The 24,129-nt window shown below is 43.1% G+C and overlaps 1 protein-coding gene across 2 annotated transcripts in view; it reads left to right on the forward strand.

Moving 5' to 3' along the window:
* Positions 1-24,129, forward strand: part of ARID3B (AT-rich interaction domain 3B) — a 49,358-nt gene that overhangs the window by 22,498 nt on the left and 2,731 nt on the right. The window contains exons 3-8 of one of the 2 annotated variants that reach the window (XM_044279539.1): positions 11,620-11,685; positions 13,152-13,224; positions 16,707-16,890; positions 17,971-18,215; positions 20,092-20,349; positions 20,463-20,549. In XM_044279539.1, the coding sequence (XP_044135474.1) occupies positions 11,620-11,685; positions 13,152-13,224; positions 16,707-16,890; positions 17,971-18,215; positions 20,092-20,349; positions 20,463-20,549 (913 nt within the window). The remainder of the gene's footprint in view (positions 1-11,619; positions 11,686-13,151; positions 13,225-16,706; positions 16,891-17,970; positions 18,216-20,091; positions 20,350-20,462; positions 20,550-24,129) is intronic. The other variant, XM_044279540.1, reaches the window with a different exon arrangement.

The following is a 24,129-nucleotide window of genomic DNA, read 5'->3' on the forward strand; positions in this document are numbered from 1 at the left end:
ACCTTCAGAAATCTTTATCGGCTATTGGACTCCCAATGAGTCAATTCCTCAAAGCGGAATAATTGGTCAACCTCGTCTGAAAACAGGTGCAGATTCATTCTTCCACATATAGGGTATGAGTAGTCAAGCAGCTGTAATAAACATGGTGGGCAGATTTTGAATGGCTGGGGTAAGGCTGGAGTTTGGACACCATAGCAAGACTAGTTTGGAATCTAGGGAAGGTTTTATGAAACATATTTCGTGAACAGCCTTCCAAACCTCCATCCAAAAAGTCCACAAAAGGTGAGAAAGGGAACCCACTCCCACGCCACTCTGCACCTCCAGTATGTATAGAGTATATCCGCATTAATCCTGTGGAGGAACTCTGGAGCCTTGTACCACCTAGTCAGTAACTTATGAGTTCTCTTGTATTCTGATAAATCTATTGAACCCATGGGAATGTGTTAGAATGAAAGCTTTTTCTGGGTCTGATATTGAGCTCTCTCCCATGCCTCTAGAAAATATAACTGAGGTGGCAAGGCAGACAGAAGATATCTATGGGAAAGAAAGAGGTGTGTACGGAGAGTTACCAAAATCATAACTTGTATGGCCATGACATTACGCGCGAGTGCAAAACATTGTAATGCGTTTTGCACGCGCGTGAGAAAAATCGGCATGTTTGGTACCCAGACCTGTTTGGGTTAGGTGTTGTGTAGATTGTATTATTTCCCCTTATAACATGGTTATAAGGGAGAATAATAGCATTCTTAATACAGAATGCTTAGTACAATAGGGCTGGAGGGGTTAAAAAAAAAAATATTTAACTCTCCTTAATCCACTTGTTCGCGCAGCCCGGCTTCTCTTCTGTCGTCTTTTTTGAGGAATAGGACCTTTGATGACGTCACTGCGCTCATCACATGATCTTTTACCATGGTGATAGATCATGTGACGCACCATGTGATGAGCGCAGTGACGTCACCACAGGTCCTTTTCCTACTGCACAGCAAAGAAGACAGAAAAGAAGCCGGGCTGCGCGAACAAGTGGATTAAAGAGAAGTTAATTTATTTTTAACCCCTCCAGCCCTATTGTACTAAGCATTCTGTATTAAGAATGCTTTTTTCCCTTATAACCATGTTATAAGGGAAAATAATAATGATCGGGTCCCCATCCCGATCGTCTCCTAGCAACCGTGCGTGAAAATCGCACCGCATCGGCACTTGCTTGCGGATGCTTGCGATTTTCGCGCAGCCCCATTCACTTCTATGGGGCCAGCTTTGCGTGATTGCGATTTTTAACGCAATGCACTAGTCATGTGTGAAAATCACCGCTCATGTGCACAGCCCCATAGAAGTGAATGGGTCAGTATTGAGTGCGGGTGCAATGCGTTCACCTCACGCATTGCACCCGTGCGGAAAACTCACCCGTGTGAATGGGGCCTTAGGTCGGTGGGGATCCTACTGCTGGGACTATACGCTCATTTGCATATAGTAAAACATGTTTCTCAGCAACGCGGGCACATATAGACATGGGACCAACACAGATGCCTTCAGCTGCCAAGTGCACATGTAACGGGTCACCCTGTTTCCCCAGGTACAAATCTGCTGACCGGTGCCCTTTAAGAGCATATTCACATGGTACAGTCAGTGTCTTGGGTACAAATCTGCTGACAGGACAGACACAACTTCTCTTTTTTTGAATCCATTCCTGGTTTTGGCTTCAGAATCTGCGTCAGAAAGCCTGACCGTGTGGCTGTACTTTTACATCTTTTAAAATAACATCAAGATTATTATTTTCTTTGGAGGCAGCACATGTTTTGTATTTTAGTTTTTTTCTTTACCCCTGCTTGTTACTTATGCTGAAGTAGATCATGTCTGTTAACTACTAAAGCTGCTCAGTTAGGGCAGGACTATTACTGGAGGGGTCTCTAGAGCTTATATCTTGATCAACTGAATTTGGGCTGTTTAAACAGAAATGGAGGCTTGAATGGACATGGGATTTCTTTCATCCTCATCCAGTGTTGCCTGTGCAGGGGATTCTCTAATGGCCACATACCTGAGAGATGGCTTTCACACTGCACAAACAAAAGCCACTTTTTGTGTCCGTGAGCAAATAAAAGCCAAAAAGGGGAAAATAAGACACCTTCTCGTTTTTCCTTTAGATCTTCCTGTAGAGTATGTGAAAAGTTGGAGAGAAGTATATCAAAGGTTAAATGACAATGTTAACCTGAGCTTTGATCTTTTAGGAAGGTATTTCAGGTTTCCTATCTTCTGGAGGGGCTTATAAAGCTGACTAGTTTTCATGAAATCCTTCAGTACCCTATATGTTTAAATCTCTAGGCGTGCCTTTAGATCTTTACAGTGTCGTTTCTCTTTTTCATGATTTATTTTTAACTTTTATATTAGATCAGATCACAGTTTTTACTCATTGTGAAAAAAATATATAATGGGGCAACCTCAGAAGAATGTCAAGTATGAACCCTAGAAGCTCCCACGTCTACAAGCCAACATATTTAATTTCAAGCAAAGCTGTAGTCCAGCGTATAGGGGTCACTGGGCGCCTGTTCTCACCTATCAAGCATATATTGCCCATGGCGGCATAGGCCTTAAGTGCTTAAAGGGGTTGTCCAGGATTTCTGTATTGTTGGTCTGTCCTCAGGATAGGCCTACCTCCACCTCTCTGGAGGTAAGACCACACAGCATTGTGTAGTGGACGGAGCTGGTTACTGCAGTGCTGCTCCTGTTCACATCGTTGAGAGCAGGGCTGAAGTAACCAGCTTGTCCACTACACAATAGATGGAAGTGCTTAGGAGGTGCAGTATCTGATGGACTATCCTCATGATCTGTTTCCTATACTGGAACAGGAAAAAGACCACAGATGTGACCCTAGCCTAAGTATGGCTGGCTTTTGGGCTTTTTTGTTGCAGTTTTTCATGCCCTTATTTTCGAGGTAAAGAGAGCAGGGAGTCCTAAAAGATCCTAAAGATCAGGAATATTTGACATGTCTTATACTTGGCTAAAACCTTCAATAAACACTGCATCTGTCCTTACATGGAAGCTATAGCTTGTTCCCGTGTAGTGCTATTGATGTGCAAATGAAAGGGTTGTCTGCTTTAGGCCTCCCTATTCATCTGGAGAGCTGATGCAAATAGCGGATCTCCCTCCGGAGTTCCCGGCTCACAGATGGCACACTTAATTTCTGATGATAACATCCGATCTTGCTGGTGCAATAGGCTCGTCGGCTTGGGATTTGTTTTATGTTTTGAGGTTGCCCAGATTTTTAAAAAGCACATTTTTATGTTTCAGATACACAAGGTTTGGGATTATGGGTCTGTTTGAGAGTGAAGACTTTCTGACAATATGCCAGAATTTATTTAAAGGGAATGTCATCAGAAAATAACCTTTTGTTCGAATCACAGTTAAATGTTTAACATTTTTTTATGTTTTAATTTTTCCATGCCAATATCTTTATTTAAACAAACACCATAAAATCTTGCAGTTTTTGCACTGGCCACTAAGCCGAATAATAGATCCCAAATAGTTTATTTATTCTTTTCATTGTACAATGACCTCTGCACAGGTCACAGAACATGCCTAAAAAACTCTCCCATAGAAGTCACTGAGGTCCCCTCCTGACCATTGTGTCTATGGACCATGGGGCTGCCTTAAAGCAATTTTCTTAATGCTTTCTAAATGCTGTTAAGAACAGGTCAGGTAGGATGGCCGCAAGAGATAAGTGGTGGTAAAGGCAGAATTGCGTTATGGATTCCGTTACCACGGACCAGAACGCAATTCTATGACGGAATGCTTTGAGGCATTCCGTCATAATAGAAGTCTATGGGCTGCATAACGGATCCGTCCCATTTCCATTATGCAGGAGAGGACTCCCCCTGCATAACGGAAACGGGACGGATCCGTTATGCAGACCATAGACTTCTACTATAACGGAATGCCACTAAAGGCATTTAGTCACAGAATTTCTGCTTTTACCACCAAACGAAGTGTGAACGAATTTCAAAATATGAAATTCGCTCATCTCTAATGGCCGCCCCCATAATAATGTTTAGGAAATAGAATAAAAAAATCTGTAATCAGAAAATAAAAACAGGCTAAAAAAAAGGGATGTGTTGCTATCTGGTTTTAACTGGCAGAAACAAATGTGGTCACCCATTTTCTTTAAAGGGTTTCTGTCACCAGATTTAACCCCTAATAAGCTAGCTGACATTAGCCTCTAGGAGCAGGTGAGGTGGGGGGGGGGGGGGGGGGGGGGTTGTTCCTGCTTCTAGAGGCTCCGTTCTCCCACCTTTATCGCCTCCCTCCAAGTCCTGATTGACTCTGTCCTGAAAGGTCCTGAAAGAAGAAGCAAGATGCAAGATGACGATGCCAGCTGCGCGATCAAGTGGATGAGGTGAGTTTTATTTTTGAACCGCTCAAGGCACATTTTAGTAAGCATTCTTTATTATGATTGCTATTATTTTCCTTTATAAACATGTTATAAGGGAAAATAATAAAATGAATAGAACACCTAACCCGAACTTCAGTGAAGTAGTCCGGGTTAGGGTACCACATTCAGTTTTTTCTCACACATGTGCAAAACGCATTGCATTCGCATGGAAAAAACTGAACATTGGAACGCAATCGCAGTCAAAACTGACTGCAATTGCGTGCCTACACGCAACGCAACCGGAGCAAATACGGGGCGCCCATGTGAAAGAGGCCTATCTTTTTTTCACATTTTATTATATTGCAGCCTAGTGCTAAAACAAAATCCAAGTTTTCCCTCCATCAATCTACACTAAGTAAAGGGTCTGAATACCTGTGTCAATGTAAGATTTTAGTCTTTTCAATAAATTGGCAAAGCTTTAGAACATTATGGGGTACTGAGTGCAGAATGATGCTATCCTAGAACAAGGCCTCAGCACAACAAATGTGAAAAAGTCAAGGTGCTTGAAGACCTTCCAAATGCACTGTACCACCCTGTAGGGTGCTAAATAGAGGTACATAAAGCATTTAAGCTATTAACACTATTACAGCCTTTAAAAAAAAGTCACTAATTATACGCCGTATGTACATCATAATTTGCGACTTTTTAAGCTTCTCACCACTTTTCTGAAGGGATGGACGGGACTCGGCACAACTACCTGATTTACCATAACTTACACCAGAAACTGGCATAGACTTCAGTTTCTGGCACACAGACGGGGACTCCTTTATTAAGATGCATCTGCCTCTTATTACATTAGGCATATCTCACTCGCAGTTCTGCTGTCAGCCCCGTTCACCTGTATCAGGGATGGTATCCAACTTCTTTTAAAGTCTAATCCCGTAAGATGACTCAGTGATTTTGCTCAATAAATGAGGATTGGTGGCTAATTAAGGTTAAGATTTGTCAAAGAAATCACCATGGGTGTGGTGAGGTTAAGATGTATAGCTTCCAGATCCTGCAGATTAAAACAGTCACCTCTATTTTACAGCCCATAAACCTATACGCATGTTATTTAATGAAGATGAGCAAACTCTGAGTGACTGCCACTTTATCCTTATGGGACCTGAAGGGATTATAGGAAGGGGCAGGGTGGATTTATATGCCCACTGATGTGTGAGGTGCTTGTTCCGCATCCGCCTAGGCAAATACTACTCCCTCGTATCAGCAGCCATAGTCTCAAAGGAGTCTGACTTGTGCACCATAGTTCCTGGGTGCCAAGAAGCCATTCAGCTCCAGCTCCAGTTCAGGGCCCCATGTAGACATGTACCTCTTGCATATGGAGTCCGATGGAATATCCACCCCACCCAAAAAACTTCATATGCCTCCTTGTGCAATTTTAGACATATGGAAGTACAATAGAGGCCCCATGTATCTCTATGGAAGCAGTGTTGCCCTTTAAAAAGAGAACCTTAAGGCCCCTTTCACACGGGAGAGTATTCCGCGCGGATGCGATGCGTGAGTTGAATGCATTGCACCCGCACTGAATACCGACCCATTCATTTCTATAGGGCTGTTCACATGAGCTGTGATTTTCACGCATCACTTATGTATTGCATGAAAATCGCAGCATGCTCTATTTTGTGCGTTTTTCACGAAACGCAGGCCCCATAGAAATTAATGGGGTTGTGTGAAAATCGCAAGCAAGTGCGGATGCAGTGCGATTTTCACGCACGGTTGCTAGGAGACTATCAGGATGGAGACCTGATCATTATTATTTTCCCTTATAACATGGTTATAAGGGAAAATAATGGCACTCTGAATATAGAATGCATAGTACAATAGTGCTGGAGGGGTTAAAAATAAAATAAAAAATAATTTAACTCGCCTTAGTCCACTTGATCGCGCTGCCCGGCATCTCATCTGTGGTGATGTCACTCCGGTCATCACATGTTCCATCACATGATCTTTACCATGGTGATGGATCATGTGATGACCGGAGTGACATCACCACAGGTCCTGTTCCTGCAATGAATGCTCACCACAGGTCCTGTTCAGCAAAGGAGACAGAAAAGAAGCCGGGCTACGCGATCAAGTGGACTAAGGTGAGATAAATTCTTTTTATTTTTTTTTAACCCCTCCAGCGCTATTTTACTATGCATTCTGTATTCAGAATGCTATTATTTTCCCTTATAACCACCGATCCCAGACCGGTTTGGGTACCAAACATGCGCGATTTTTCTCACGTGAGTGCAAAACGCATTACAATGTTTTGCACTCTCACAGAAAAATTGCGGGTGTTCACGCAACGCACCCGCACATTTTCCCGCAACGCCTAAGGCCTCTTTCACACGAGCGTGACTGATTAGGGCCGGATGCGTTTAGTGAAACTCGCACCATTTTGCAAGCAAGTTCAATCAGTTTTGTCTGCTATTCCGTTGAGTTTTTTCTGCGCCGGTGCAATGCGTTTTTCACTCGTGTAATAAAACAACTGGAGGTTTACAAACAACATCTCTTGGCAACCATCAGTGAAAAACACATCGCATCCGCACTTCCGGATGCGATGCGTTTTTCACTGAAGCCCCATTCACTTCTATGGGGCCAGGGCTGCATGAAAAACGCACAATATAGAACATGCTGCGTTTTTCACGCAACGCAGAATTGATGCGTGAAAATTTTTTGTCAGTATTCAGTGCAGGTGCTATGTGTTCATGTCGCACATTGCACCCGCGCGGAAAACTCGCTTGTGTGAAAGGGGCCTTAGGGTTTCTTCATACACAAACATTTGCGCTGACTTTTTGACCACAAAAAAATGTAGGAAGCGCTTACATTTGAGTGGCCTTTTCCCCCAAAATAAATGTGTGGATGGGGCATGTTTTTTTCAGGCGTGTTTTTCCCTTTAGAGAAAGAGTTGGAAAAACATGAAAAAATGCTGCATTAAAAAAAATAAAACATTGGAGAGACAAAAAACACCCTTAGCCAAAAATGCTGGTTTCTTGTATATCATATTTCCCATAGATGTTACGCTGACATCTGGATCTTTAAAAAAAAAAAAAAAAAAAAAGGGACACCATGAAACACAGGTACAAAAAATGCCACAAAAGTGCATCAGAACATCACAAACCTCCCTAGGGGTCTATTCACATGATGGTTTATGCCTTCAGAATTTTGTTGCAGACTCTACGTTGTCTGCCTCTCATTGTTTTCATTGCCGTTCACGTGGCTGGTGGTTTAAAGCTGTGACGACGAGAAGGAAGGACTTGAAGCCGTGGTGGGGGTCTGCTCACGGTTTAGCGTCATTCAGTGGAGCTAAACTGTAAACAACTGTCAGAAACAGCTAAGGCCCTCTTCACTTTACTCTGGTATTTTCACTATATTGAGAAGGGGATGAATAAACGTCAAAAGCTTCAACATGCTGCTGTAAAAAAAAAAAAAAAAAAAAAAAGAAAAGTCGAGGGACAAAAAATGCTTGTGTGCCCTGCATATAATATTTCCTATGGATTTTCAGCTAACATTCTGGAGCTGGCATATACCGGTATGCTGCAATAAAGCATGTGCAAAAAGTCACTAAAACAGCAAGAATGCTTGTGTGCTTTCACACGAGCATTGTGGGAAACCCGCGCGAGTGCGCGCATGCAATTTCAGTCAGTTTTGTCTGCGATTGCATTCAGGTTTTTTTCAGCGCAAGTGCAAAGCGCTTTAATGCGTTTTGCACACGTGTGATAATAAACTGAATGTGGTACCCGAACCCGGACTTCTTCACTGGGGTTTGGGTTCGGTGTGCAGGTCTTGCAAGAAGAAGCAAGAAGACTATAACGGTTGCGCGATTAAGTGGATGAGTTAAGTAATTTTTTCAAATTTCTTTTTAACCCTTAATGGGCGTTTTTACTTAGCATTCTGTATTAAAGAATGCTATTATTTTCCATTATAACCATGTTATAATGGAAAATAATACAGTAAATGGACTTTAATGGGGTCCTGGGGCTCATCTCATCATCTCCTTAGCAACCATCCGTGAAAATAGCATTGCATCCGCACTTGCTTGCGGATGCAATGCGATTTTCGCGCAGCCCCATTCACTTCTATGAGGCCTGCTTTGCGTGAAAAACGCACAAAATAGAGCATGCTGCGATTTTCACGCAACTCACAAGTGATGTGTGAAAAACATAGCTCATGTACACAGCCCCATTGAAATGAATGTGCGGGTGCAACCGCGCGGAAAACTTGCTTATGTGAAAGGGGCCTAAGCATGCAATCGCATGGCTGTTACAACCACCCTGCAAGCCATCAGTGGTGGTCATGTTTGCACACTATAGGAAAAGGCATCGGCCTCTCAGGTGGCCGGGACCGTGGGAGCATGCCTAGGCTAGTGCTTTTTCCTATAGTGTGCAAGCACAACCACCACTGATGGATTGCACAGTGGTCGTAACCATGGAAACGAGCAGTGTATAATGCTAATGGTAAAATGAATCCAGCCAGCAAAGGAGATGGTATGGACAATCACAGTACATTAGTAAGTGGCTGGTATTCACTTTCTCTACATAATAAATGCCACTTGCTGAAGTGACACAACCCCTTTGTCATGCTGCTGGTGGGATCATTTGTACACTTGATTGACCACATTCCTCATGGTTGCTTATATTATGTATATAACTGGATTTACACGCAGATTTTCATGTGGTGTTGTCTTAACTTTTGCACATTTCAACCATGGCAAATCTGCATTGGAATACACATCAAAACCCACATAGAAGACATGCAGATTTTGCGGCAAATTTGTCTGTAGAGTAAAATGACTCCATGTGATTGCTCCTGCAGCCGGGAAATAAGGCCTTTTAAACAGAAGAAAACAAAATGTCCTCGATATGTGGGGCTCTGCTCATACCTGTACCTTACACCTATTTTACTCCAAGGATCCTCCTAGCCCAAGAATCTTAAGAAGCTGACCTATCTAATGTAAGATTTATAGCCTTTGTTCACACTGGAATTTTAGGCCATATAGGGGATGGAGGGAGGGATTTTATCCCCCCATTTCCTTCAGGCTGTAAACAAGCCCTGATATTTGGTCGAGCCCTCCCTGCCCCCCTCTCTCTGGGCTAATAAAATTGTTTGTTAATGCCTGCAGGGAAGTGACTGGTGAATGCTGAACACAATGTTTAGTAGACACGGCCGTCCATTGACTGGCACTAGAGCTAAAAGGGGATTAGTCGCTGCAATTTCAAGCTGATCCCTTCTCAAGTCTGGCGGCAACTCTTTGATATAATGGCGATCCTAATTGAACAACTCTTAACAGTTTTCTATAGGACTGTGTCCTGATAATGAGTTCTCTGCATAATTAAATGCGGTTTCCAGTCAGGCCGGTTGTGAAAACTGATGCTTCTCTAAGTGGCTAAGATGATGTATATTTCTTATCATTGTGGCCATAAAATTACCAGCATTTACGGAATTTGACAAATGTGCTTTTTTTAATCTGGCTTTTACATGATCTCTTTATGGCCTACCTATGTCCTATTTTTTTTTTTTGGAGGGGGGTGGGCTTTTAACCAAAACCTCACAAAAGGCATGCATTTTTTTGCAAGTTTTTCTTTTGTTGTTCGTCACTCATTTATGAGATGCTTTCTTTTACCGTATAGAGTAGTCTGTGGAAAACTCTATACCCAAACTGCATAAAATAATAAAAATGTGGGAAAAAAAAAGACTAGACTGATCCTTCTGTCCGCATGACAAGCTGAGAGACTGATCCGTTCTTGCAATGCATTTGTGAGACTGATCTGCATCCAGATCTGTCTCGCAAATGCTTTGTCACATCCAGATCGGCGGCTCCAGCGGGCAGTTCCGACGAATGAATTGCCTGCCGGATCACACTGCCGCAAGTGTGAAAGTAGCCTTAGTGGTAACATCTGGCTGTGGCTTTTTTTTCCCACCAAACAATGGTAAAAAAATAATAAAAGCTTCAAACCAAGCTAAGATCCTGGTATACTGCCTGATGTTCAGTCAGAGCCAATGCAGAGTATATAGGGAGAAGCCAGTTGCTGTCAGTCATTTATCCCATTAAAGGGGTATTGCAGTTTAACTTCTTTGTTTATATAATAGCAAAACATACAATTTTCTAATATATAGGTATAAAAACAAATAAAAATCTGTATATACACATATACACCTTTTCATATATCAGGCAGTTGAGCCCTATATGAAGTTATATCCCAGATATCTGTCCTGTGTAATGTATCATGTACGTAGCAATGTTGCATGACATTTGTCACAGGACACATTCATGTGATAAGTAATTATGATTAATGATTTTATTGTGGTTATCATGCCAACTACTACATCAATGTGTATTTACATAGTGGCCAGTCTCTAGGGGATGTTGTAAAATGGCTGCCTGTCTCTAGGTGATGTGATGTTAATAAAGTTTAAGTAAAAAGCTTAACAGATTGAGCTTTGTTTCTACCTAGACACTGACAAACATGGAGATGCTGCTGCTGGTAGTAATACTGTATATGTTCTGCTCCTCAGTACAGTACTATTCACATGTTAGATACCTGGGCAGTAAACAGATCACATGATGTATGTGAGTGTCACATGGTACTTGTGGTGTTTTGTCATATCGGCTCTACTATGGATGCATTTTACATGACTAAAATGGGCCGTCCCAATTTTTTTCTTTAGGGAGGGGCTGCTGTATGGATTTAATAAAGGTCTGTGGGCAAAATATTAATTATATGTATATTAGAAAATTGTTCAACGTCCTATTCTCTACATAAATGTAATCACTCAAATCGGAATACCTCTTTAAGTTGTATTGACTATTTGAAGCACATGCCTGATTACACAGGGCAATGTGCTGCTGATAATCGGCCATCTTCTATGCTGCATTATAGAAATCGTTTGCAAACCATCTACACCAGAAACTGGAGGGGGGGCCTTTAGTTTATGACCAGGCATGAGGCTCATCGTAAATTAAACACATCCTCCCACAGCACAGGGGACATCATGACTGGCGTAGCACACGCCTGTCTTTGATGAATGATACCCAGCATGTTGCCCAAAAATAGGCAAACATTTTCAAGAAAAAAGGTAATATTTAATTAGTAATTTGCTTAAAATGAAGAATATTATTTGTAATTCATCCTTTGGTAATGTGATCTTCCAGCAGTTTTGCTTGCTGGTTTTAAACTTTTTTCATTTATTTATTTTTCTTCTTCCTTCTTCTGCAGGAGAACACCTCTTGGTCTGAACATGGGGATGGACATAACAGAGAAGCATCTCGGGACTTTGCCAAGGTAGTATGGATTTTATAATGTATGCGTGATCTTACCATTTTGGCCCTAATTTATCAAGACCGGCATGTACAACCCTGGTCTAGATAGGGCCCATCTCTGCCAGATGCCAGTAGCTGTCGTAGAGTTTCTGGCGTAAATAATGCTGAATGTGTTGAGGCTGGTGGCCCGATGTGCTAATGTCAGCTGAACCTTAGTAACCTAGTCTAGTTTTAATACATGCCCCGTTACTGCAAAAAAATAACTTATTATATGCACATTAGCCTCGGGGGGGGGGGGGGGGGCATTGCTCCTAGGGGCTCTGTTCTCCCACCTCTGTCCATGCCGTCCTAGACATGATTGACAGGGCCAGGCAGTGTTTACATCCTCCTGCCTGGCCCTGAGTGCGGGCGAAATCCCGCACCTGCGCTGTGCCGTTTAGTATTCGGCGCAGGTGTAGTGAAGTAAAGTTGCTCGCCAGCAGTTGACTTCCTGCCTGTGTCGTTTATGTGACAGTACACCCAGAAGAAGTCACTTTCTGCAGAGCGGTGCCGGCTGGTGTTTTCTTCAGGGTGTACTGTGATGTATTCAGAGCAGTAAGGAAGTCTGCAGCGGACGAGCGCCCTTCCTTCACTACGCCTGCGCTGAATACTAAACGGCACAGCCCAGCCGTGAGATTTCACCCGCACTCGGGGCCAGGCAGGAGGACGTGAACGCTCCCTGGCCCTGTCGATCACGTCTAGGCGTGCATGGACTGAGGTAGGAGAACGTAGCCCCTAGGAGCAACGTCCTCCCTTGTTCCTAGAGGCTAATTTTCATATAATAAGTTATTTTTCTGCAGTAACGGGGACATGTATTAAAACTAGACTAGCTGACACTAGCAAATCGCTAATGTCAGCCAGGTTAAAGGGGTTATCCGAGACAAAAAAATGCTCCCAATATGCCTGGGCCCCTCACACTGAATATACTTACCCCGCTCCCTGCGCCGCTCCTGGTCCCTGCACCACTGCTGCTGCTTCTCCCTGTGTGTGGATGAAGACATCCGGTGGGTGGGGGTAGGTTTAGCAGCCAATGGAAGGCATTGACTGGGACGAGCCTCCCTAGCATCGCGGGTGACGTTAGGGAGACTAGTCACTGCCTGCCATTGGCTGCTCCCCACGACACCAGATATTTTCATCCGCGCCCAGAGAGAAGCAGCTGTGGTGTTGCGGGGAGCGGGGTTATTCAGGGTGAGGGGCCGGGCATATGGGGGCATTTTTTTTTGTCTCGGATAACCCCTTTAATACTGTTATTTCTGCTGATAGAAGCCCCTTTAAGAGCAGTTTTACCATACAGCAATAAACATTCAAACTGCGCGGAGCTGCAATCTGTGTGAAAACTGAAACAATCTGACCATCCTAGAAGTCCATTTTTTATTTTTTTTGTGAAGACATCAGCATTACCTCTTGTAAGATATTTGCTAATTTACATAAATGTTTTCTGCCTTGCAGCTTTATGAGCTTGACAGTGATCCAAAACGGAAAGAATTTCTCGATGATCTCTTTGTGTTCATGCAAAAGAAAGGTGAGCATTGTTTCCACTTTATTTTCTAAAAGACGCTACTGTCACGTAGTTTTGTTTATTTTTTTTCTTATGTTTGCCAAACGCCCTGGCGCTTACGGCGAATGTATCCATAGGACCTCCATGTACATAGCTGATGACAAGAGAGCGTTCCTTTGGTGTGCGCTTGGCTGGCATACATTGGAATAGCTTTTTTTTTTTTTCTGTATAGGAATGTGTTGCTTGCTGCTGATTTTGGTAGATTAAAATCATACATAAACTTGGTATCCCAGAAAGCGTTCACCCTGAACAATACTAATTACTTATTTCCTGTTGCCCCCTAAATCAAATGTTAAATTATATGTCCTCCAATATAATCAGCCTACAAAGTACAATTTTGTCCCCCAAAAAGTCATCTATATGTGTGAGTTCGTTCTGGTTTTAAATGGTGAAAATGGCCAGCCTTTAAAGGGGTTGTCATCAATATCAGATTGGTGGGGGTCCCGTACCGTTCAGCTGTATGAGGAGACGCAGTGCACACGTGCCATCTCCTGTCTCTCTTCCTGTCCGCTCCTGCAGTCTATGGTCTTTATATATATATATATATATATATATATATATATATATATATATATATATATATATATATATATATATATATATATATATATATATATTTTTTTTTTTGTGAACGGGAAGAGAGAATGGAGGCTGCACGTGCACACTGCGCGCGCTGTCTCCTCGTACAGCTGATTGGCGGGGGTCCGACACCTGGCACCCCAGCCAATGTGATATTGATTACCTATCCTGAGGAAAGGTCATCAATAGTGAAAGCTTGAACAACCCCTTTAATGAGGACCAGTCACCACAAAATGCAATGCAGTCAGAAAGCACCATGCTGTAGGGCAGGAGAAGCAGAGCAGATTGACATATAGTTTTGTGGGTCATCATGACTGTATGGTACGATATCTTCTCAGCGTAGTTGGCACCATAAAGTTCAGTGTTGGTCACGCACATTGACTGGAACTGTATGATGGGCACTATGCACTACACAGGCATGAAGGCGAGATAATTTCATGTTGGGGGCTGCATTGTATCCCTTCCATCTGGTAACAATCTCAGTATTTGCACAAGATGACTTTATTTGTGCTCTGCTTGTGTTGGTTTTGCCATTGCCTGTAATGTCCCTTATCTAGTGGTAGTACTCCGATGGCACATATGATATCGCTGACTCTTGGCACCAAGAACAGCGTGATGAAAGTCTGGGTGAATGTTTAACGTGTCCTACACTTTGTAGGAATCTGAAGCTGCGGGCTTTATGATGTCATTTAATATTTAGTTGGTTCCTTTATTGGCAAATGTTAAAAATAAAAAATAAAAAAAATTATATATATATACACACACACTTACTTTCTTTTTCGGTTTCTTTCAAAATGTGTGTTAATATTTGATGCCGTCTGAATCGGCGCAGGTTCTTGTGCTTTTCTTAGACATTTATTGACCTGTAAATTAGTTCAGTTGCCCATTCTGCCACTGCTGCTCCCCCCTCCTTAACAGATCTTGAAATCTGATAAGCCTTGGAGGACCTGTCACTATCATTTATTGAGGAAGCCGGTCATGCTTGGGGGAGGGGAGATGCCATATGAAGCATGCAGGATTTGGTGAGTTAAGGATAGGGGGTGGAATCTGTCATTTCCATGTGATTAATGAACCCATTAGCTCCTGTTGGGTGTGACATGCATCTAAGTGTCGATTTCCTTCCCATAAACGGAGATGAGACTGGAAGAGATTTTCCCCTAGTTCTTTTTATTTTAGAGAGTATATTTTACTTGTCGCTGGCCCATTTTCTGGTCTCTTTTCTATAACGTGACACATGGCGCTGATGTGTCTTGCTGTTCCACCACTGTGATCGTGCCAACATGGATTCTGTTTTTACGGGATTCATTGCAAATATACGGTAACTAGTTTGATTTGTTGTGTTTGGGGATAGAAGGATCAGGCTGTTGGATGTCAACGTGCCCGATCCTTGTAAACTGTCTCCAGAATAGTCTGGCAGTGACTTACACCCCTCTTCACATTGAGAACACAGGCACAAATGGTCAAGAGGAACGTGGATGCATATGGGGGAGCTCAGGAAAGATGGCCGTCAGCCAAGCAAACATCTGGCCAATGGCCTATCTAATGTGTATGGCCAGCCTTAGAGGGAGATGCTCATTGGGGATAGGAGCTAGTTGGTCTGCATTCTCTCTGTAGCGTAGAGTAACATAACCATATACTGGTACTTCTGTTTAGGTGACATTGTAAAGTAATTTCTAAAGCGTGGTGTATGGTCAGATAAATGGGGGGGCCATCAAATGTAGATTCTCCCGTGTTGCCTAAAACTGCAAAATTAAATGCAGTTGGGCCAAGATCGCACATGCTGGAAGTTGCATCAAAGTTGATTGAACTTGCAAGTCTGAATTCACACCTATGAACTAAAGAAAGGTCTGCTTTTCTTATAATTTAACCCTGCAGAGTGCTCTTCAAGGGGGGAAAAACAGTAGCTTGTAATTCCTAGTGATCAAGGGATAACTTAACGCAGCCAACATGTGCAATTATAGTCTGCCTTCTTGCTGTTACATTGATGAGAGCCGCAATCCATCTTTATTTTTTTTCTCCTCCATAATTAAAAGTAATGACTGTGTGCTCCTTTCTACATCTTGTCTTTATGGCCAGTGTGGAGTAGTGAGGCAGCAGTCTAGATATGCCTAGTGACGCCAACCCACAGCTGTGATTGTCACACACACTCCCCTCCCCCACAAGCCTCAGGTCTGGAGATAATGAGGGACCCAACACACATAAGGGAGTCCATGAATCCCTCCCATCTTTACTACAGGAATTACTTGCTATCACCTCAATGATTGATGACTGTCACAGGACACTCCCCATGATTAGTGTCACAGGGGTCAGGTAGGATCAGTACCCAGGGGACTTCTGGGGACCTAGAGAATGTGATAGTTCCAGATAGTAATAAAATAAAGCCGGTGTGATCTTTGTGACAGATGTCAGTATGCATATTTAAAGACATAGATGCTCAGAACAGAGACTCATTTTAGCATCTGCTTTTCATGCCCAAGGCCTGGACATTGGCTGCCGTCTTCTGTTCACTAGTTCTATTAAGTCAGGTATCAGGTTTCTGACTAGGCAGGACACATTACGAGAATTCCTATCCTGTAAAATGTCTTTATTTTTTTTTATAATTATGAATAATGTATATAAATTGTATAATTCTGTGCAGAGATTCCTAGCTTGTGCAGAAAGATGAGCATCGCCTGTGTAGTGCGAGCCATCTTATAATTATTGTCTATTAAAATTAGTTTCTACTGCTATCATTAGGATATATGTACGTTAAGTATTATAAATGAATGTAAACCGTGTTTGTGATATTTGGTAGCAGATAAGTATTTAGTTGGCAGGCATCAAATGCATGTTTAACCTGTGCGTGTTCTTTTTCCCTGTTGGACCAGGCACCCCAATCAGTCGTATACCCATAATGGCCAAGCAGCTGTTGGACCTGTATATGCTGTACAAGCTTGTAACTGAAAAGGGAGGTCTTGTGGAGGTCATCAATAAGAAAATCTGGAGAGAGATCACCAAGGGACTGAACTTGCCCACCTCCATTACCAGTGCTGCCTTCACCTTGCGTACACAGTGAGTGGAATAATATCACCTCCTCTGTCTGCACAAAGATGCAGACTTACTTGGTTTTCTATTAGTTACAATGTGTGTTATATTATAATTTTTTTTATATTATATATATATTTTTTTTTATATCGGATCAGTGGGGATCTGTCTCCTGACACTATTGCCAATCAGCTATTTGAAGAAGCAGCGGAGCTCGTACTAGCGCTGCATGCTCTTCAATGTTAACTGCACGCCATCGACATTCTAGTGAGTGTGCAGTGTAATTACTGCGTTTCCGTCCCTTTTCACTCACACAAGCATTGCTGCCCCTCCAAACAGCTGATCAGTGTGGGTGCCGGAGGTTGGATCCCTGCTGATCTCATATTAATGACCTATCCTGATGATAGAACATCAATATCCAAAAACAGGACAATGCCTTTAAAGGGCATCTGACAGCAGATTTGTACCTATGAAACTGGCTGACCTGTTACATGTGTACTTGGCAGCCGATGGCATCTGTGTTGGTCCCATGTTCATATGTGCCTGCATTGGTGAGAAAAATGAAGTTTTAATATATGCAAATTTAGCTTCTAGGAGCAATGGAGGTGTTGCCATTACATGTAGAGGCTCCTCTTTCTCAGCAACTGCCGCACCTTCTTCACTCTGACAACACCAGGTATGATGATGATTTCACTGCCTGATCCCGTCAATTAAATTGCAGGGGACATGGCAGTTCCAGTTAGAACTGAGCTTCTACGTGTAATGGCAACGCCCCTGTTACTCCTAGAAGCTCATTTGCATACATAAAAAAACATCATTTTCCTCAGCAGTGCAGGCTCATATGAACATGGGACCAACACAGACGCCTTCAGCTGCCAAGTGCACATGTAACAGGTCAGCCAGTGTCATAGGTACAAATCTGCTGACAGATGCCCTTTAAAGCATTCAGATCCTAAAATGACCAATTGTAGAGGAAGAGAAAGCATTTCATGTTATTGTTAACAGCTCCATGCAGCTGTCCATCTGATCAGACCTATGTGAACAACGAGGTGTGGAGGAGGATCATCCCACACATGGTGTATTCATTCTGGATCTTTGTATTGTCAGATACATGAAGTATCTTTACCTCTATGAGTGTGAGAAGAAATCGCTCAGCTCTCCAGCAGAGCTGCAAGCTGCGATAGATGGAAACCGAAGAGAAGGCAGACGTCCCAGCTATGGCACTACCTCTTTTAACTACTCCCCAACTCCAGCAGGGCCCACCGCTCTCTTTGGAGCTCAGAAACTTCCTCTGTCCTTGCTTGGCGTGCACCCATCATCTCGCATGTCACCAGTTACTCCACTGAAGAAAGGTCAGTGCTGCAGAGATGTATCCAGCAAACATTAAACATCAATGTCCTGTATAATCACTTGTTTTCTCACCATAAGAACCTATTACCTATCCAGCTTTCAGTACACTAAAGGATTGCTGTATATCCTTTTCTTTAGCTCCCCCTGCTGGTGATCGGGACAACGGCACTCCGAGATTCTCATTGCCTTATATATAGTATAGGCAAAGGAGGAGTTGGAACATGGGGAACCATTATCATGCTTTGTTTTTATCAAGTTCCCTATTTCTTTTTAAACTTCCAATAACACATTAGGTTGTGTATGAATTTTAGTGTATTTACGTTGAAACCAGCGTAAAAATGCCCTTTTTACTTGTGGTTATGATATGAAGTTGTCATCATTAATATATTCCCTGAGATTGTGTGTTCATCCAGGTGGGACATATACCTATTGGAATTGAACAGCAGCAAAATACACACCCTCTGCAGTCTCAAGGGTATGTTCACATGTGGCGTAAATGCTGCAGTTTTGCATATGGCAAATCCACAACATTTTAAAGTACCACCAAATTGGATAAGATTTTAAAAAATGTAATCCACATGTGATGAGAAAATCCAATTCATTTTAAATCCACAATGTGTCAATGTATGCTGTGGGTTTCCACCATTTGCAATACATAAGGTGAAATCCACAGCAAAATCTGCACCAGTCGCAGCTGAAATGCTGACCCTTATGGCCGTACCCTAAAGGGTGAAATATGCAAGAAGAATCCACAAAATGAACTGAAATGCCGCAGACTTGAAATCCACACTGCAGATCAAGCAGGGTGTGCATTCTGCTGCAGAAATTTTCTGTAACATGTGAATGAGGTTTTCTTTTTAAATCTCCTCCACTTTGTTGCTACTGTAATTTTCTGCAAGGAAGTCTGCTGCCGAAAATCCATATCAATTCCATTTGAATTTACCGTAAATGTGAAGTTGTGTTTATGCTTAGCTTTATGATATACTTTACTGGTCTATATGTAGCCCCTATGGTTCACTCCAGTGTAATAACTAGGGAAAACCGCAACATCAGGGTCTAGTGTAAAACTTAGAGGACCTTACACCTCTCCTGATCTCCTGACATATCTGTGCCCGTCAATACAGTACTTGCATACCTGATAACAAAACCACCCTGGACACCTTTTTCTTAGAACTCTCCGTTGTGTCAGTCCTCTGTTGTTCCTACTAGAAATGTAGGAATAAATTGACAACTGGGCATTCCCATTTCCCCTGATCAAAGGAGGGTGTCACTGCACAGACTACCACCATCAATTGGCTGTTGATTGGCCATTGTCGGACTATGTAGGGACCCCACTTTCCCCGAACTAGTAACACAGAGTTGTCCATTTATTTAGACATTTCTAGGAGAAATAACAGAGTTTTTTTACCAGAAGATAACTGTTATTTCATGGGTAAGACAAGTAAGTATAGAATAATCTTCCCCATAGAAAATAAACAATGAAACAACATTTTCTATAAATGTGAAAGTTAAGGATGCGTTCATTGCTGCAGTATTGCCACCATTTTTTGGCAAAAAAAGAAATATTTGACCACAGTGATTCAGTAGAAACAATGGTTTGAGCGACCTGCAGTTTTTCGGTAAGAATAGTGACGGAGAATTAATACATTCAGTGAAGGCAAGTAGGGGTGTAGCTCTGCTTATAGTGAATTATAAGCTTGAATTTTGTGGGCAGAGATTCTTTACAATTTCACTGTGAATCTGTCAGCAGAATTCTGCATGCAGGAGCGGGCAAGTGCCATCACGAGATGTCTCCGCCTGCTCTTTATACTGATTTTTTTCCCCTGTAAGAAGGAAGTCATTGAAATATAATTGCATGGTAATATTTTTCTGTTATAGGGGATAGCCCTGTAAGCTTGATGCCAAACCGCTTATCTATGGCCCCTGGGTCTTTGAGTGTGCAGCAGACTCCTACAGGAATGCGGATCTCCTCAGTGGAACAAGTAAAGGAGAGGCTGGAGTCCGGTGAGCCTCCAGAGAAGCGAGCATCTCGGACCTTGATAGAAGAGCAGCAGAGGCTCATGCAGCAAGCTTTTCAGCACAATTTACTGAGCATGGCCAGACAGATACCAATGAAACTAAAGATCAATGGGAAGGGTGAGTGAAAATTACCTTCCCCCTGTTCATGCCAAGTTTTGGACCACTTTGCACTTCTTTGCCCATTCAATAGTCTTAAGAAATGTTAAATAAGTGTTAAATCATTTTTCTAGCAGCTCAGGACCGGCAGGACACTTCACTCAACCTGGGCACTGGCAGCATCAACATGTCCATTGAAATAAATGGCACAATGTACACTGGTGAGTGGCAGCCCTATATGGAGCGTATTTGTAAGATTTCTTGGATGGTAGCCATATACACAGTTGAAATATATTTATACTCATTGCACTCAGGTTAAATATGGTGTTGGTGAAGAGGCTTATGCGTCCTCCTCTTCCCAGGAACCACTCAGTCCATGGCTTAAGATTTCACCCAAGCCAGGCACTTTATCTTTCAGACCTGGTTGGCCAGCTATTCAGTGATGTTAACAGAGGTCTTATCTCCACTGTTTAACAGAACAAAAAAAAAGACAGAGGGACATACACTCACCTAAAGAATTATTAGGAACACCATACTAATACGGTGTTGGACCCCCTTTTGCCTTCAGAACTGCCTTAATTCTACGTGACATTGATTCAACAAGGTGCTGATAGCATTCTTTCGAAATTTTGGCCCATATTGATAGGATAGCATCTTGCAGTTCATGGAGATTTGAGGGATGCACATCCAGGGCACGAAGCTCCCGTTCCTCCACATCCCAAAGATGGTCTATTGGGTTGAGATCTGGTGACTGTGGGGGCCATTTTAGTACAGTGAACTCATTGTCATGTTCAAGAAACCAATTTGAAATGATTCGAGCTTTGTGACATGGTGCATTATCCTGCTGGAAGTAGCCATCAGAGGATTGGTACATGGTGGTCAAGGGATGGACATGGTCAGAAACAATGCTCAGGTAGACCGTGGCATTTAAACGATGGCCAATTGGCACTAAGGGGCCTAAAGTGTGCCCAGAAAACATCCCCCACACCATTACACCACCACCAGCCTGCACAGTGGTAACAAGGCATGCTGGATACATGTTCTCATTCTGTTTACGCCAAATTCGGACTCTACCATTTGAATGTATCAACATAAATCGAGACTCATCAGACCAGGCAACATTTTTCAGTCTTCAACAGTCCAATTTTGGTGAGCTTGTGCAAATTGTAGCCTCTTTTTCCTATTTGTAGTGGCGATGAGTGGTACCCGGTGGGGTCTTCTGCTGTTGTAGCCCATCCGCCTCAAGGTTGTGCGTGTTGTGGCTTCACAAATGCTTTGCTGCATACCTCGGTTGTAACGAGTGGTTATTTCAGTCAACGTTGCTCTTCTATCAGCTTGAATCAGTCGGCCCATTCTCCTCTGACCTCTAGCATCAACAAGGCATTTTCGCCCACAGGACTGCCGCATACTGGATGTTTTTCCCTTTTCACACCATTCTTTGTAAACCCTAGAAATGGTTGTGCGTGAAAATCCCAGTAACTGAGCAGATTGTGAAATACTCAGACCGGTCCGTCTGGTACCAACAACCATGCCACGCTCAAAATTGCTTAAATCACCTTTCTTTCCCATTCTGACATTCCGTTTGGAGTTCAGGAGATTGTCTTGACCAAGACCACAACCCTACATGCATTGAAGCAACTGCCATGTGATCGGTTGACTAGATAATTGCATTAATGAGAAATAGAACAGGTGTTCCTAATAATTCTTTAGGTGAGTGTATATCAAGACTGATGTTCCCATATTCCAGTCTTGACCCTGTTCGCTGTTGTGAGATGTGTCTAATTAATAGGTTAGGTGCATCTCCTCCAATCTGTGGGCTAGAAACTGACATCTACGCCAGCTAGCGGCTGGAGTAGACTTCAGCTATAACTTGCGCCAGCTTCTGGCATTATAGTAAACCTGTTGGGCCACACAAAGCCCCTCCTCTCCCACTAAACCCTGCCCCTTTTATTGCCACTTTAGAATAGTGATGAGAAGCTCAAGAAGTCGCAAATTATGGCGCAAAATCACAGTAGTGGCGTAAAGACTTTAGTAAATGCCCCTGCCGTACAGTGCAGTAACGTTTGGGGCAGCCAGATCTTGTTTACTTATGCTAGGGGGGCATCCAAAAAATGTGCGTCCCCGGTTTCTGATGTCATATTCACTACAAGAAGGAAAAAAAAAATTTGAGTGGTATTCCCGTCGCGTTTTTTCATAGCCAGTAAATGGCGTGTGAGTGTGGCTGGAAACGACATCTGATCCCGTTGAACACCCGTTTCTGTAACTCCCAGAATAAATAATGGAAGAGTATGCAAACCACAGCAAGGTGCTGAAGATTTACGGAAACAGCGTAGCTAGCGGTGTTACGGTATTTACATAGTTCCCTTTAACAAAGTATGTCTGCCTGCAGTTTGCTCATCGATTACAGCTGTCTGTTGTACATTTAGATAGGGGTGGGCGATATGGCCTAAAATCTATATTTCGATATAATTTTAAGCATGTGCGATATATATCGCGATATATTGTTTTCTTAAACTTTTTTATTTTATTTAATAACTATTGGCCACCTTAAGGGCTAGAACCCTTGTCATATTTACCCTAATAGAGCTCTATTAGGGTGAATAGGACTTTACACTCTCCCTGCTGCCCTGTGCTTTGTGCACACAACAGCAGTGAGCTGACCATGGTAGCCAGCCCCTGATCCGCCCCCCAGCCCCTCCCTCTTGTAACTCAAACCCACCCCCCCCCTCCCTTCCCCAGTATTAATCATTGGTGGCAGTGGGCAGTTCCGATCGGAGTCCCAGCAGTGTAATGCTGGGGCTCCGATCGGTTACCTTGGCAGCCAGGACGCTACTGAAGTCCTGGCTGCCATGGTATGTTAGTGAGCAGCATTATACTCGTGGCCGCCGGGCGCTCCTACTTCTCATGGGTCTGTGCGGCGCATTGCTAATGCTGGAAGCATTAGCAATGCGCTGCACAGACAGAAGAAGGAGCAGCCACGGCGCACGTGAGTATAATGCTGCTCGCTAACATACCATGGCGGCCAGGACTTCAGTAGCGTGACTCCTGGCTGCCATGGTAACCGATCTTCACTACTGCTCCGTGGTCATATTGCGGTCCGGCGATATGCACAAAATCCATATTGTGGCACAAATTTATATCGCCCACCCCTACATTTAGACTGGGTTTACAAGTGACTAACTGTGGGTTAGCCATCGGGGATTTTCGTGAATGAGTTTTGGAAATTCTCAGTCACACATGGCAGAAAAAAATCTGCATCAGAAACTGACTTATGGTCCAGATTTTAAATCTGCAGCATGTGAATTTGTATCACGGATTTACGGTAATTGCGGATTTCACCCTTTCAAATGCAAAGAATAAAACTGTGCCTAATCTGCAGCTTTTCTGCAACAATATCCACAGCAGCTTATGAAGCACAAATGCAGCAGAAAATCCGTAGCTAATCAGTCACTTGTGAACCCAGCCTTAGGCCCCATGCACACGGCCGCAATACAGTAATACACTGGTATGATCTATACCAGTGTATAACTGTACTGTGCCGGCAGCAGGGAGCGCACGGCGTCATAGCAACCAGTGACGCCGTGCGCTCCTGCTCTCAGGAGGGATCCAGGCCGCGGTTCCACGGCCCGCACACGGCCGTGTGCATGGGGCCTTAAAGAGTATCTGCAACTTCTCCTGTCGTGTCTGTTTTAGTAACTGCTTGCATTCTCCTTGTAATAGTATTTCTGGACCATCTATTCTTCTGACTCTTTAGTGCCATTTCTGTATAATTCCTTCTGGAAGATCTGATGGTGGTGTTTC

This window comes from Bufo gargarizans, chromosome 2, assembly GCF_014858855.1.
Source record: "Bufo gargarizans isolate SCDJY-AF-19 chromosome 2, ASM1485885v1, whole genome shotgun sequence".
NCBI lineage: Eukaryota > Metazoa > Chordata > Amphibia > Anura > Bufonidae > Bufo > Bufo gargarizans.